Raw genomic sequence first — 12776 nt, forward strand, 5'->3', positions numbered from 1 at the left:
TGGACTGGACTGGACATTAAGCCATGGGCGGGAACCCCTTTTGCTGTTAGCATTACGCTATGCTTTAGCTATTGAAAAATAGTAATTCCATCAGTGCATGCAGTGCACATACCTGTAGGCTACACGCAGTGCCCATACCTGTAGGCTACACGCTGTGCCCATACCTGTAGGCTACACGCTGTGCCCATACCTGTAGGCTACACGCTGTGCCAAGCAGCAAGGGTTGAGAGGACACAGAGAGGACAGGTGGAAGTGAAGCAAGGTTATAATAGTTTTTTTTTTTTCATTATAGTTTAGTTTTAGTTAGTTTTGACATAATTCAGTTATAGTTTTAGTTCGTTTTTAGATTGAATAGCACTGGTATACTTGAGTGATGCTTGCGGAACTCGACTTCGTCTCGTTCCTGACCGCATCACTGTCGTGGCAACAATCACGTTAACCCACACGCTCTCGTGTAATATTGCTTAAGTATACTACTATACTATACATGTTCTAATCATTCTCACTGACCAGTGACCAACTTGCCAAATATAATAGGGACGATGACTAAGCATGTGGACTCACTGAAAACAAGACGGTGTTACCATTAAAAACACTGAAACCAAGTTTAAAACACAGACAACAAGGAAGGCACACCAGGCGACACACAGGCGACACTCACTCAGCGGTTGCCTCGCTCAGGCACGTTTCACAGGGGTCAAGCCGGACCTCAGGGCCTTCCGTGTCGCCCACCAATAGGGTGGGAATCAGCTATGATCCTTCTGTCGCCAAGATGGCATGCGAAAGGGCATCCTCTGTGCCCAGGATCGGATGCCAAAGGTACCTATAGCCAAGCGTCGAACAAGTAGGCATGGGCATGATGTATAAGACTGAAGCGGATCGGAGATTGGACATATACTTTCATTTATCTCGTTAATCTGGTCTGTAAAAAATATTTACAGTCATATTATACGATGTAAGTATACACGGTGAATTCACATACCTTGTGCAGAAAGAAAAGACTGCTTATCCACCTCCAACAATCTTCAACAGTCGGGAGTTCATCTGATGGCGTCGTCAATCACAACTATGAAAGAGGTGGTGACGTCAAAGTGTTCCAACCGGTCAGGTTACATTGTTTCTCTATGAATCCAGGCCAGAAAGAGGCCTATAGCCGCCCTCCTTTCGCCTCCCAGGCTGGCAGGGGCCGCACGTACATCACTTTTGAGTGGTGCAACCACTCCCTTAAGGAGCTGTGTGTGTTGGGTGGTGCAACCCACTCCCTTACGGAGCTGTGTGTGTTGAGTGGTGCAACCCACTCCCTTACGGAGCTATGTGTGTTGAGTGGTGCAACCACTCCCTTAAGGAGCTATGTGTGTTGAGTGGTGCAACCACTCCCTTACGGAGCTGTGTGTGTTGAGTGGTGCAACCCACTCCCTTACGGAGCTGTGTGTGTTGAGTGGTGCAACCCACTCCCTTACGGAGCTATGTGTGTTGAGTGGTGCAACCACTCCCTTAAGGAGCTGTGTGTGTTGGGTGGTGCAACCCACTCCCTTACGGAGCCATGTGTGTTGAGTGGTGCAACCCACTCCCTTACGGAGCCGTGTGTGTTGAGTGGTGCAACCCACTCCCTTACGGAGCTGTGTGTGTTGGGTGGTGCAACCACTCCCTTACGGAGCTGTGTGTGTTGGGTGGTGCAACCAATCCCTTACGGAGCTGTGTGTGTTGGGTGGTGCAACCACTCCCTTACGGAGCTGTGTGTGTGTGGGTGGGTGGCTGGGTATGAGCACGAAAACAGCATGGTTGTTTTTCACCACCTGTGCGCAACCTAACGCAAACACAAACACACACGCAAGTATTAACTTTATATATGATGCTTTCGGGTGTGCCAGTACAGTACAGTACAGTACAGTAGAGGGTACAGTAGAGGGACCGCCACACGGTAACGGTAAGTGGCAGGTCTATAGTAGGATCCTGCAGCATTCATTTTTGAGCGGTACTTGACGGTGGAGCTGCATTTTAGTATTTGCCAAAAGAGACTAGGATTGATTTGTCTTGCTCCAAATGTCAGAACCAATCTCAAGAATAATCTTCGTTCTGCTCCTAAATGTCATAAACATATGGACATAATTATGGACAGGACAGGACACGGCATACATTGATTGATAGATACATTGATATACTATTGACCTTATGCACACCGCTGCCATCTTGCCAGAAAGGTGCCAACTAGATGCATTGACAGCCTATTCATCCAAACAAAAAAGTCTGATTGTATTAAACAACGTCAAACTCGCCAACATTGCAATTATCCTCTTACTATCTGCAAAGTGTTTGTTTCATAAAAATCCACTGTAGACTTCAAACTTCAAGTACTGAAGTTTGGAAGCACTCGTTTTTAGTAAAGCAACCTCCTGCTCCCTCCTGCATTATGTGCAAATTCAACAGGTGCTACGCAGGGCTGTTGAGTGATATCCAACGAGCACTCCCAAACTTTTGACACTTAAGAAAAAATAACCTGCACAGAATTGCTTGCCAGGAAGTAGCTCATAACATGTCTAAGGTGGATTTTTATGAAACAAAAACTTTACAGATTGAAAGAGGATAATTCAAGCTTTCCGTACAGTTGCAATGTTGGCTTATTTGACGTCGTTTAATACGATCAGATATAGGACTTTTCTGTTTGGATGAATGAGCCGTCAGTAGGATATCTGTCAATAAAGCTCATTTCCACTGAGGTCCCTTTCCAAGTGCATGTGTGTAAACGGAATGCCACCTGTCGGCATTCATTGCTATACGTCATTTGTGTCGACGATACAGTAAAGGCTGATCATGCTCACAAGTCACAGTCAGTCTCCCCCCGGGGGCGTGGCACGTACGTGCTTCAACACCCTCCCATCTCTATTCAATTCACTCTATATGAACCAAAGATAGCCTCAAATGTGTGCAGTAAAAATGATTTGATATGCTGGGAGCCTGAGGCAAACATAGTATATATGACTATGAGTACCAGTAGGGGCACTGTTGTGCCCGAAACAGAGAGAGAGAGATATTATTAGTGCTGCACTGTTGCCTGCTAATGAGAGAGAGGAGAGGAGGGGAGAGAGAGAGGGGAGTTGCACCACTCGGTTCACACGGGTGTGATTTCTTACAATTATCTGGCTGCAAACCAATTTCCCGCAAGGGACAATAAAGCTAGGACCTTGAAGTTACTTCTTCTTAGCAGGTTCATGGTTGTTGTTGTGGGCAGTATGCAGAACTCACCGCTATAATGCAGCCTATTGAGGAACTGCTGAATGTCACCGTTGACGTTGTTCCCATTTTGCTCCGCTGCCCTCCCACTGAAAACAGTGTATTCATCATTACACACAATGGAATATAGCACTCCGTGGAACATGGCATATTTTGTCCTTTTCATGCTTCAAATTCACGGCACGTATTTCACATTTTCTAAAAAAAAAATGGCATCTTCCGTTTATTATGCTGGATATTTATTTTGTAAGTATGATTCCGGTGTCTTTGTTCATATTGTCATTTAACCACCTTTTTGGGTTTTTTTTTTACAGAGGCCTCTTCTTCACTGCCACGAGCTCGGAATGTTAGGGTGGAGTCGTACAATATGGGTGCTGTATTGAAGTGGGAAGCCCCTCCCGACCCACCCGAAGGTCTGGTGTACACAGCGCAGTTCAGGTACGGCGTTAACCCATTTAGGCCTGACGTCGAGGAAAAGAAAGAAAAAAAAACGTTCTGCTCTGAAAGAATATATATATATATTCAAAGATTTGTGCCGCATTTTTACGATTTGTCAAAAGTAGCAGACCTACAAGCTCGTAGAGCGCCACTCTGTGGCGCGCTATGAGCTTGTAGATCTGCTATTTTTCAATAGCTAAAGTATAACATAATGTTTAGTTAAAACACCAAAAGGGGTTCCCGTCCAGAATGTTAACAGTCTGAACAAGTGATTCTCAAACTTTTTTATTTGATTTCAATGACCTCTCCTCTAGTTTGATATGCATTAGGCCATATTAGGACCCCCATTTGTTACAAACTTCATCTCTGGGACCCCCAGCTTAATTTACAGACCCATAAAGGGTCCAGTTGGTTCCTATAACTATTTATCTCCTGGGGGTTCCAAGGACACAACAGAGAACCAGTGGTAGAAAATAAAGGGGTGAATACTTAGTTTAGACTAGTCATTGGTTAGACATGGGTTAAGGTTAGGTTTAGGTGTGCTGCCCCGTGGGAGGTTAGGGTGAGGGTTTGAGATAGGTTGTAGTTGTAGGACTAATAAATGGTCTAACCAATGACTAGTCTAAACCAAGTACTGCACCAAGAAAAATAAATGCTATCTCTGGATGCAAAGACAATAAAAGGGGCTTGGTAAATGTGATATACGACAGATACATACATGACACGTTTATCAAAGCTGTAATTGTCAGTTTACAGTAACTGTGCAGTCCAGCTTGATGCCTGAGAAAGAAAAGAATAGAAAGAGAATGTAAAGAGGAATGAATGAAAGCTGTGTGTGCATGTGATGCAAAAGGGAACGACGTAAAGTTTACACTTTACAGTTAGAACAAATGAAAAGGTCATGTAGAGGCAAGCTCAAACTTTACTTTGCCTCTCGGCTGGGCACATGCATACAGAAACTGTTTTTGACGCGTATATATTATATTGTCCAGGCATTGACTGCTGTAGGGTGATCGAGGTTCCCATTTATTGTACAGGTTCTGTAATACAGCAGTTTTTGTTATGCAAAATACAGTGATACGGTAAAAACCGTGTGATCTCTAGCCTTGTGCCCATACCTTTCCAAAACCATTCAACCTGGCTTGTTGCACCTGTGTCATTATGTCAATCCTGTGTAACACACACCCCCCATGGTGAACCCGCCCATCAAACGGGTTAAAGGCACACACAGGCAGAAATGGCTCCTTCAGGTCACATGAGGAACCTTAATGGATGTTCCCCATTTCATCTGGGAAGCGTCATCACACATATTTATTATTGCACATAGCTAAACAGTAAACACTTCTGGTGCATTGTAAGTAGTAAAGTATAGCCTTGCCGAGCGATGAGGCCCACAGGGCAGGATCCTATCTCCTGTTTCTGTAGCGTGAGGCAGCTTGATGTACAAGTACACCCCCTAGACATGACGCTAGTATGACGCAGGGACTTAAACCCCCCAATGCAACCCTTGATGCTGTTGAGCGTCAAGCAGGGAGGCATTGGGTCCCATTTTTACAGTCTTTGGTATATGACCCGGCCGGGGATCGAACCCCCGACCTCCCAGTCTCAGGGCGGACACTCTAACCACAAGGCCACTGAGCTGGTGGTCATTGTGCATTGAATGTTTATCTATTCTGGTTATATTGGGCATTTATGCATTGTTACTTGCCTCAAAATGGCTTCCCAATCACTCGATTGGTTTTTCCTGATGACGACCACAACCCCTATGGAGTCCACCTGTTGTTGCTCCCCTATAAGTGTGTGTTTGGCTTGTCTATTCCTGAAGAAGGCCGAAAGGTCGAAACGTTGGACAATAATAAATATACAGCATGGTGGCTACGTGTGTGCGGCCCCCTTTTCTCATTTTTACAAGCGTCGTCACCACACATGCATGTGCACAAACACACATACTGTACTGGCACACGGCTTACAAATTATTATTATTATCAATGTGACAAATTACAAAATACTATTTTGTATCAGCCACATGGCATTTAACCCCTTCTGTATGGGAACCCCTTTTGGTGTTTTAAACATGCTGTTATAATTTAGCTATTGAAAAATAGCAGATCTTACAAGCTCATAGCGCGCCACCGAGTGGCGCGCTACGAGCTTGTAGGTCTGCTACTTTTGAAAAATTGTAAAAATGTGGCGCAAATCTTTGAATATATATTCTTTCAAAGTGAAAGGGTCTTAAATGGGTTAAAGACGTTATCTAAATGTTGAAATGAATATAATAAATGCCTGTTCTTTGTTTGACAGTGATGGCTTTGAGAGTGACGTCCCTCTGTGCCAGGAGGACGTGCAGCAGGCCCAACAGTGTGATTTTGGTCCCAACATCAGCAGCTGTTTCGGACATTATAAGTTGAGAGTGAGAACGGAGCTGGGAGGAACAAAGTCCAAATGGTCCAACGTCGACTTTGTTCCCCTGAAGGAAAGTGAGCCGGTTGCACTTTATTATGCTGTGCGAGTGGTGGGGAGAAAAAAGTACTCAAATGTTGTTGAATGTCTCCGGTTACACTTTACACCATTTTGACCTGAGATCAGATTAAAAAAAATGTCTTCTATACATCCTCGATAAAAAAAAAAAATAGCAGACCCACAAGCCACTCGGTGGCGCGCTACAAGCTTGTAGATCTGCTATTTTTCAATAGCTAAAGCGTAAACACAATGCCAACACCAAAAGGGGTTCCCGCCCAGAATGGGTTAAAAAAAATATATATCTGTAATCGTTATAACTCAGTCATCTATTTGCGGTTATCTTATGAAACAGTTTTGAAAAGGTGATACATCAATAACAATATTTCTTTTGCTGATGTAATTCCCTGCAACTTTCCTTCCCTTTTCTGTGTCATCCTGTCTGCCCTGCAGCGGTCATCGGTCCTCCAAAAGTGGCTTTGCGTGCAAAGGGCGGAGCCATAGAGATGACCATCGAAGACCCCCCGCTGAGGGTCTCATCGCGACTGACGGAGTGCTACAGTAAAGTCAACTACGCTGTGAAGTACTGGAAAGAAGGCCAGGAGAACGACGTACGATCTATTCTACAAGCTCTCTTCGAATGATTGCGACAGTGGCCTCGTGGTTAGAGTGTCCGCCCTGAGACTGGGAGGTCGGGGGTTCGATCCCCGGGCCCGGGTCGTACCAAAGACTGTAAAAATGGGACCCAATTATGCCTCCCTGCTTGGCACTCGGCATCAAAGGGTTGGTTTGGGGGGGGGTCAAATCAACTAATCAAATGATTCCCGAGCGCGGCACGGCTGCAGCTCAAACCGCTCCCAGAGATGGGTCAAATGCGGAGAACAAATTTCACTGCGGTAACGTGTGTGACTTTGAATGAGGGACCACCACCTGACTTTCAATCAACCCGGGGACCACGGTGGCGTTGGGTGGTGTTGGTGACATCATGGGCTAAGACTAGTGCTTTTGTAAACCCTTGAGACCATATATACCACCTGAGTCTGTCTTATCTGCTGAGGCATAATTCACTATATGCGTTTTTATATTCACCAGGTGTCTGAGAAGCTACTCACCAAACAGCCACACAGGTTCTGGCCCCTGGAGTCTGGGGCCAAATACTGCTTCAAGGTGCGGGTCCAACTCGAAATACCAGCATATGGAAACAAAGCAGACTACACAGAACCCATGTGTGAAATGACCCCAGGTGAGTTGTATCGTGTGTGTGTGTGTGTGTGTGTGTGTGTAGTATGCCCTCCCCGACTCCCGCGTTAGTCAACACACATCGAGCCCGAAGCTAGACGACGTAGAACTTTAACACCACTGAGAAGTGTTTTGGTACCTCGTTCAGGAAACTCTCTCTCAGTGGTTCTTTGGCTTGCTGCAGGCGGAGAGAAGCGGTGGCCCCCCCCGCCGCCGGCGGCCCCCGCCCCGCCCCAGCTGGTGCGCGGCTTGGCGGCGCTGGCCGTGCTTCTACCCGTGATGCTGCTGACCGCCTGGTTGGTTCACAGGGGACGGCGCTTCCTGAACCCCAAGGTCAGCCTGCCGCCACATTTCAAACAGGTGAGACAAAATTATTCAGGCCAGACGTCAAAAAAATAAAAAATAAACGTTCGCTCTGAATGTGTGCCGCATTTCCACGATTTAAAAAAAAATAGCAGACCAGCACCGTTATGAGCTTGTAGATCTGCTATTTTTCAATAGCTAAAGTATAACATGATGCTTAGTTAAAACACCAAAACGGTACCGTGTAACTACTGTCTCTGTAAAATACTGAGGCTTAAAATCAGCAATAGCAAATGCATTGTCTTTACCAAGCAATGTGTCCATGAAAACGATAATATTTCTTTATTGTGATATGATGAACATGTAAATACCAGTGATGACGGCATGAGATTCCCTATACCGCAAATTCAAAACTTTTCCAAATCCCGTGCTCTCGAGGCCCCTGGCGTGTCCTCCGTCTTCCTGACCCTTGAAGACGCCTCGGCGCCTCCGGAGCAGTATGACACGATCAGCAGCCTCTGCGAAGAGCTACCCTGTGACGCCATCGCTCGCCAAAGTCCCTGTGAGGACGACGTCGCTCGCCAAAGTCCCTGGGAGGACGACATCGCTGGCCAAAGTCCCTGGGAGGACGACATCGCTGGCCAAAGTCCCTGGGAGGACGACATCGCTGGCCAGAGTCCTTATCGTAACATCACTCGCCAGAGTTCCTATCAGGACGTCCTATCAGACACGTGTCCAACACGCTATGTTGTGGACACGTGTCTCGTGTCCTATAGAAACATGTAGGCTATGTTGTGGACACGAGTCTCGTGTCCTATAGAAACATGTAGGCTATGTTGTGGACACGTGTCTCGTGTCCTATAGAAACATGTAGGCTATGTTGTGGACACGTGTCTCGTGTCCTACAGAAACATGTAGGCTATGTTGTGGACAGTCTGGTGTCCTATAGAAACATGTAGGCTATGTTGTGGACAGTCTCGTGTCCTATAGAAACATGTAGGCTAGGCCCCATGGTGGTGCATAGGGATTCGAATTCGAATTCCCGCGATTCCCGTTATGAACGGTTCAAAATCGATTCATGATTTCCAAAAATAGAGTTTTCACTACATGGCGTTTGTGATATGAAATGTAAGCTTACCCTAATCACAGTAAATCACAGTTAAAAAATCATGTCTTCAGTCATTTCCAAGTTACTGTAGTCTTTAATTACTAGTCACTTCAGATCAGCATGGCTGTATTCTATTGCAGTATTGAATCGAGAATCATTTTGAATAGACGATCGTTTTGAATCTGGGAAAAAAAATGCATTGGAATGTATTTTTGGATTGAGAATATAGAGTTGGATCGATTTTCTTTTCGAATTGTGACCCCAAGAAATGGGAATGGAATCAAAGATTCACAGCCCTGGTGCAGTGACTGTTGCCTCACATCTACAACAGGTCACTGTGGGCGTGTTCTCTCCTCCGCGGAATCAGTACCAGTACCCTATATAGGTGGGGTTGGCAAAAGGGCCTTTATGTGTGGAGTTTACCTGTTCTCCCCTTGTCCCCTATAGGGTAGGTAGTAGGTACCCTCGTAAATAAAACATGCCTGGTCTCTAAACTGCCCCCACACACTGGCCACCTGATGGAGAGGGAAGGAACTGGTTAGAATAACATGTTCCTTCCACGTCAGGTGAAAAGAAGCAGCTATAGAGTCACTCCTCATGCATAAAAGGAAGCATGAGGCCTGCTTTTAGATCTTTGTAGAAAATGTTTAAGACATCCTTTCCTCTTCTCACGGTCGAAGTCCAAAGCGGTTTTGTTTTTGTTCCCCTCAGCAGTAAAGTATATACTTTCGTTTCTTGGTTGTTGTTTTTTCGTCTTTCTTTTTCTGCCCACTCTTTCTTCTCTCTCTCCTTCTGAAATGTACACTCTGAAGTGATGCTGCCCTGTTGCCTACGTGTTGACTTGATGCCATAATGTAGTAACCTGACGCTGCCAGATGGGGGCGGTATTGGGCATGAAACAAATTTGTGTAGCAAGCTTCTTGGATCTGGCAGCGTCAGGTTAATAATGTAGTCCATCTGAAGAAAGTGAGGATTATACAGAGACATTGGAGATGGAGTCACTTGGAGGGGGGATGAGGGGGGGAGGGAGGGAAGAGGGGTGAAATAAAAAAAGAATCCTGGGAATTGCACTTGTGTCCTTTTATATATCTAAGAGAAATGCTGTCTGTACTGCTTTTTCCAAATAAAATAAATATTGTTGGAAAAAAAAAAGGAAGCATGAGGTCAGTCCATTGCTCTCCCCAGGTTGGCAGAGGAAGTCTAGCGCCCAGGATTACATACTGTATTAGATAATTGTGGGATAAAAAAAAATATATATATACGGTATGTAAGCTAAACTATGTATTAGAACAGTGGTTCTCAACCTGTGGGACAGGGGCCCCCACATGATTTTTGGGGGTTCCCAGATGACAGTGAAGTGTCAATCCTTGTTTTATCATTACTTTTTTTCATTACTTTTTTTATTTTTTTTAATACAAATTTTGGTTATATTTTATCTTTTTAGTTTTCCAAAATAGGAAGATAATGAATATCAAAATATCTAAAATACTGAATCAAGAAAAAATATCCGGGGTGTTCTAAGAAGCCCGAGGAGACAATAAAATTACTCTGGAGCAGATAATGTAACATTGCAATAGCAGCTATAGGCCTAAATATCTAGACGAGTGTCCTTGTTGAATTAAATGTGCTTGTGCTAGAATCAATTTTAAGATTTTGCTATTTGTTTTTAAAGCCCCTGAATGGGCCGGCCCCCCCTGTACCCGTCAGAACTCATTGACCCTTATGTTGACCCTGCCACCTCATTAGAGGTTTTTAAGTCCCTATTCACTCACTTTTTTCTCTGTGGCCTTCGACAGTGCCCGATTATGAAAGTGTTATCCTGTCCATAGCTCTATTTTATTTTCTTATTTTGTCTCCCTGTTCCTCCATATTGTTGTACTTTTGTTATGTAACTGTTCTGTCTTTTCTATTTTTATACCTGTACCTTTATACCTTTGGTCGACCTGCATCGGTCGTTGTGATGTGTGCTATATAAATAAAGTTGAAATAAAGTTCTACAAGCTCGTAGCTTGTAGGTCTGCTATTTTTGAAAAAAATCGTAAAAATGTGGAATATATTTTTTTTTCAGAACAAACGTTGTGCCACATGTCAAGCTGCTGAATTGAACCCATACGCTTTTTTGTTTTTTTTGGACAATCATACCGCCATGGTCCGGTCTACGATCTGACATAATCATACAGCCATGGTCCGGTCTACATGGTCCGGTCTACATGGTCCGGGCTACAATCTGAGAAAAAAGCAGCTTGAACCGAATTATGTAAGCATCATTTAAAACATCTTTATTGTGCCGTTATGATTTTGTCAAGCAAGGGTACAAAAAAAGTATTAAAAGAAATAAAATACGGTAACTAAATACTGAGAGGAAATGTCTTCATTTAAAGGGATATTTCAATTTTGAATATAATATATTTTTTTTTTTTGTGAATTCATAGGTATTTGACTGAAAAGTGTAATTTTTCATGTCAAGGACCCCCATCTGAAAATATGTTGTTCCAGGGACCCCCCCAGAAGCAGAAGATTTGAGTTAAAAACGTTTGTTCTGAAAAAATATATATTCCAAATTTGCGACACATTTTTACGATTTTTCTAAAATAGCAGACCTACAGATCTGCTATTTTTCAATAGCTAAATTATAACAATGTTTAAAACACCAAAAAAGGGTTCGCCCCAAAATGGGTTAAATACTATAATTTTTAAACATGACTCTCTGTCCAGGAGCATTATCCATGTACAGTCAGAGAATTAAGGCACACAAACCAATATGGTTAGAATGTCATCTTGAGGAGCTACAGTATATCTACCTTAAAAAAAACACATTGAGTTGTATTCCAAAAATAACCCAGCGATTTAGTGTACAGAGAAAGGTATGCTACAGCTACTAGTTCATTGGCTAAATGGACGGAACTGTGTGGTTTGGATTATCATTCAAATGCACTTGAAGCAACCACTTATAGCCACCACATGGTATAGCCAAACTGCCAAACATAATATCCTAGGCCTAGCGTATGAGTCCGACTATGCTGTTGCAGTGGTGAAATATATCCCTTTTCTATGAACGCGCAAATACAACGAACGCAAACATTTGTTTATATTTGTATTTAAAACAGTCTGACAAATATAAAACCAACATCATTCGAAACAATCCATATCTAGGATATCATGAACCTGAGGGGGTGCATGTGTAGATCTAACGACACACATTGAGTCAGATACCCTCCCTTCCCTAACCTCACAGGAAAGGCACGGGAGATTTTTAACCCACAGCACGGGTTTGTCTGACTAATGACTGTTTGTATGTCTAACCAACGTATGCACCCCCATCTGGGCCCTGACCTTTATGGCTATGTATGCTGCCACATAGTGCCAGGCATTTAAGAAAAAAAAAAAAAATACATTTCATTCTCCCTTTTAAATTCATTTACTTTGTCCCTTTATTCACTGGGTTTGTATATTTATTTAGATTAGTGTTCAATGAATATACAGGTAAGATAGATGCTGGCCATTGGTACTGGAACGCAGGCCCCTGGCACTCTTGTAAGTATGTTTAAACCATTTGACTCACTGCAACTGTGATTGGGGACTAAACAGAAACACAGGTTATTATCACACGCAGTTACACCCCAAAGTGATGTGCACACCAAAACAGCAGCCACTCTGACCACCCTGGTACTGTGTGGGTAATGTTCTGACCACCCTGGTACTGTGTGGGTCGGTTCTGACCACCCTGGTATACTGTGTGGGTCGGTTCTTGTCACTTCCATACGTGAATTACCTGCCGCTGGGTTTAAGAGGAAGACGATCTAAAAGCCAAATGGCCCATGTCGTTACTGACCCCATGAAGATCCTGTCAGATCGAAAGTTCTGATAATAATAAAGTAATTCCTTTACCTGAAGCTGGTGTGCGGGCCCTATCTCCTTCCATCTAATGGCCCACCTGGAACCCACTCAAGGACCACTGGGGACCACCTGGAACCCCCTCAAGACCACCTGGTTGAAAACC

General features: G+C 44.0%; 1 protein-coding gene and 1 pseudogene across 2 annotated transcripts in view; one reads left to right on the forward strand and one right to left on the reverse strand.

The window, feature by feature from the left end:
• Positions 1-819, reverse strand: part of LOC308311578 (sorting nexin-14-like) — a 31040-nt pseudogene extending 30221 nt beyond the window's left edge. The window contains exon 1 of the transcript XR_013966268.1: positions 645-819. The product of XR_013966268.1 is annotated as a sorting nexin-14-like (transcript). The remainder of the gene's footprint in view (positions 1-644) is intronic.
• A 2764-nt stretch (positions 820-3583) lies between these two features.
• LOC308311699 (interleukin-10 receptor subunit beta-like) lies at positions 3584-8454 on the forward strand (the record flags this gene model as incomplete). The annotated part of the gene is made up of 6 exons (XM_080758487.1): positions 3584-3669; positions 5971-6146; positions 6580-6737; positions 7219-7369; positions 7550-7725; positions 8107-8454. Exons 1-6 carry the CDS (start codon positions 3599-3601, stop codon positions 8452-8454), a joined length of 1080 nt encoding a protein of 359 aa, XP_080614613.1. The 5' UTR covers positions 3584-3598.
• Positions 8455-12776: the final 4322 nt, after the last annotated feature.

The sequence above is a fragment of the Protomyctophum bolini genome (genome assembly GCF_963924005.1).
Source record: "Protomyctophum bolini genome assembly, chromosome: 24".
In the NCBI taxonomy this organism is placed as follows: domain Eukaryota; kingdom Metazoa; phylum Chordata; class Actinopteri; order Myctophiformes; family Myctophidae; genus Protomyctophum; species Protomyctophum bolini.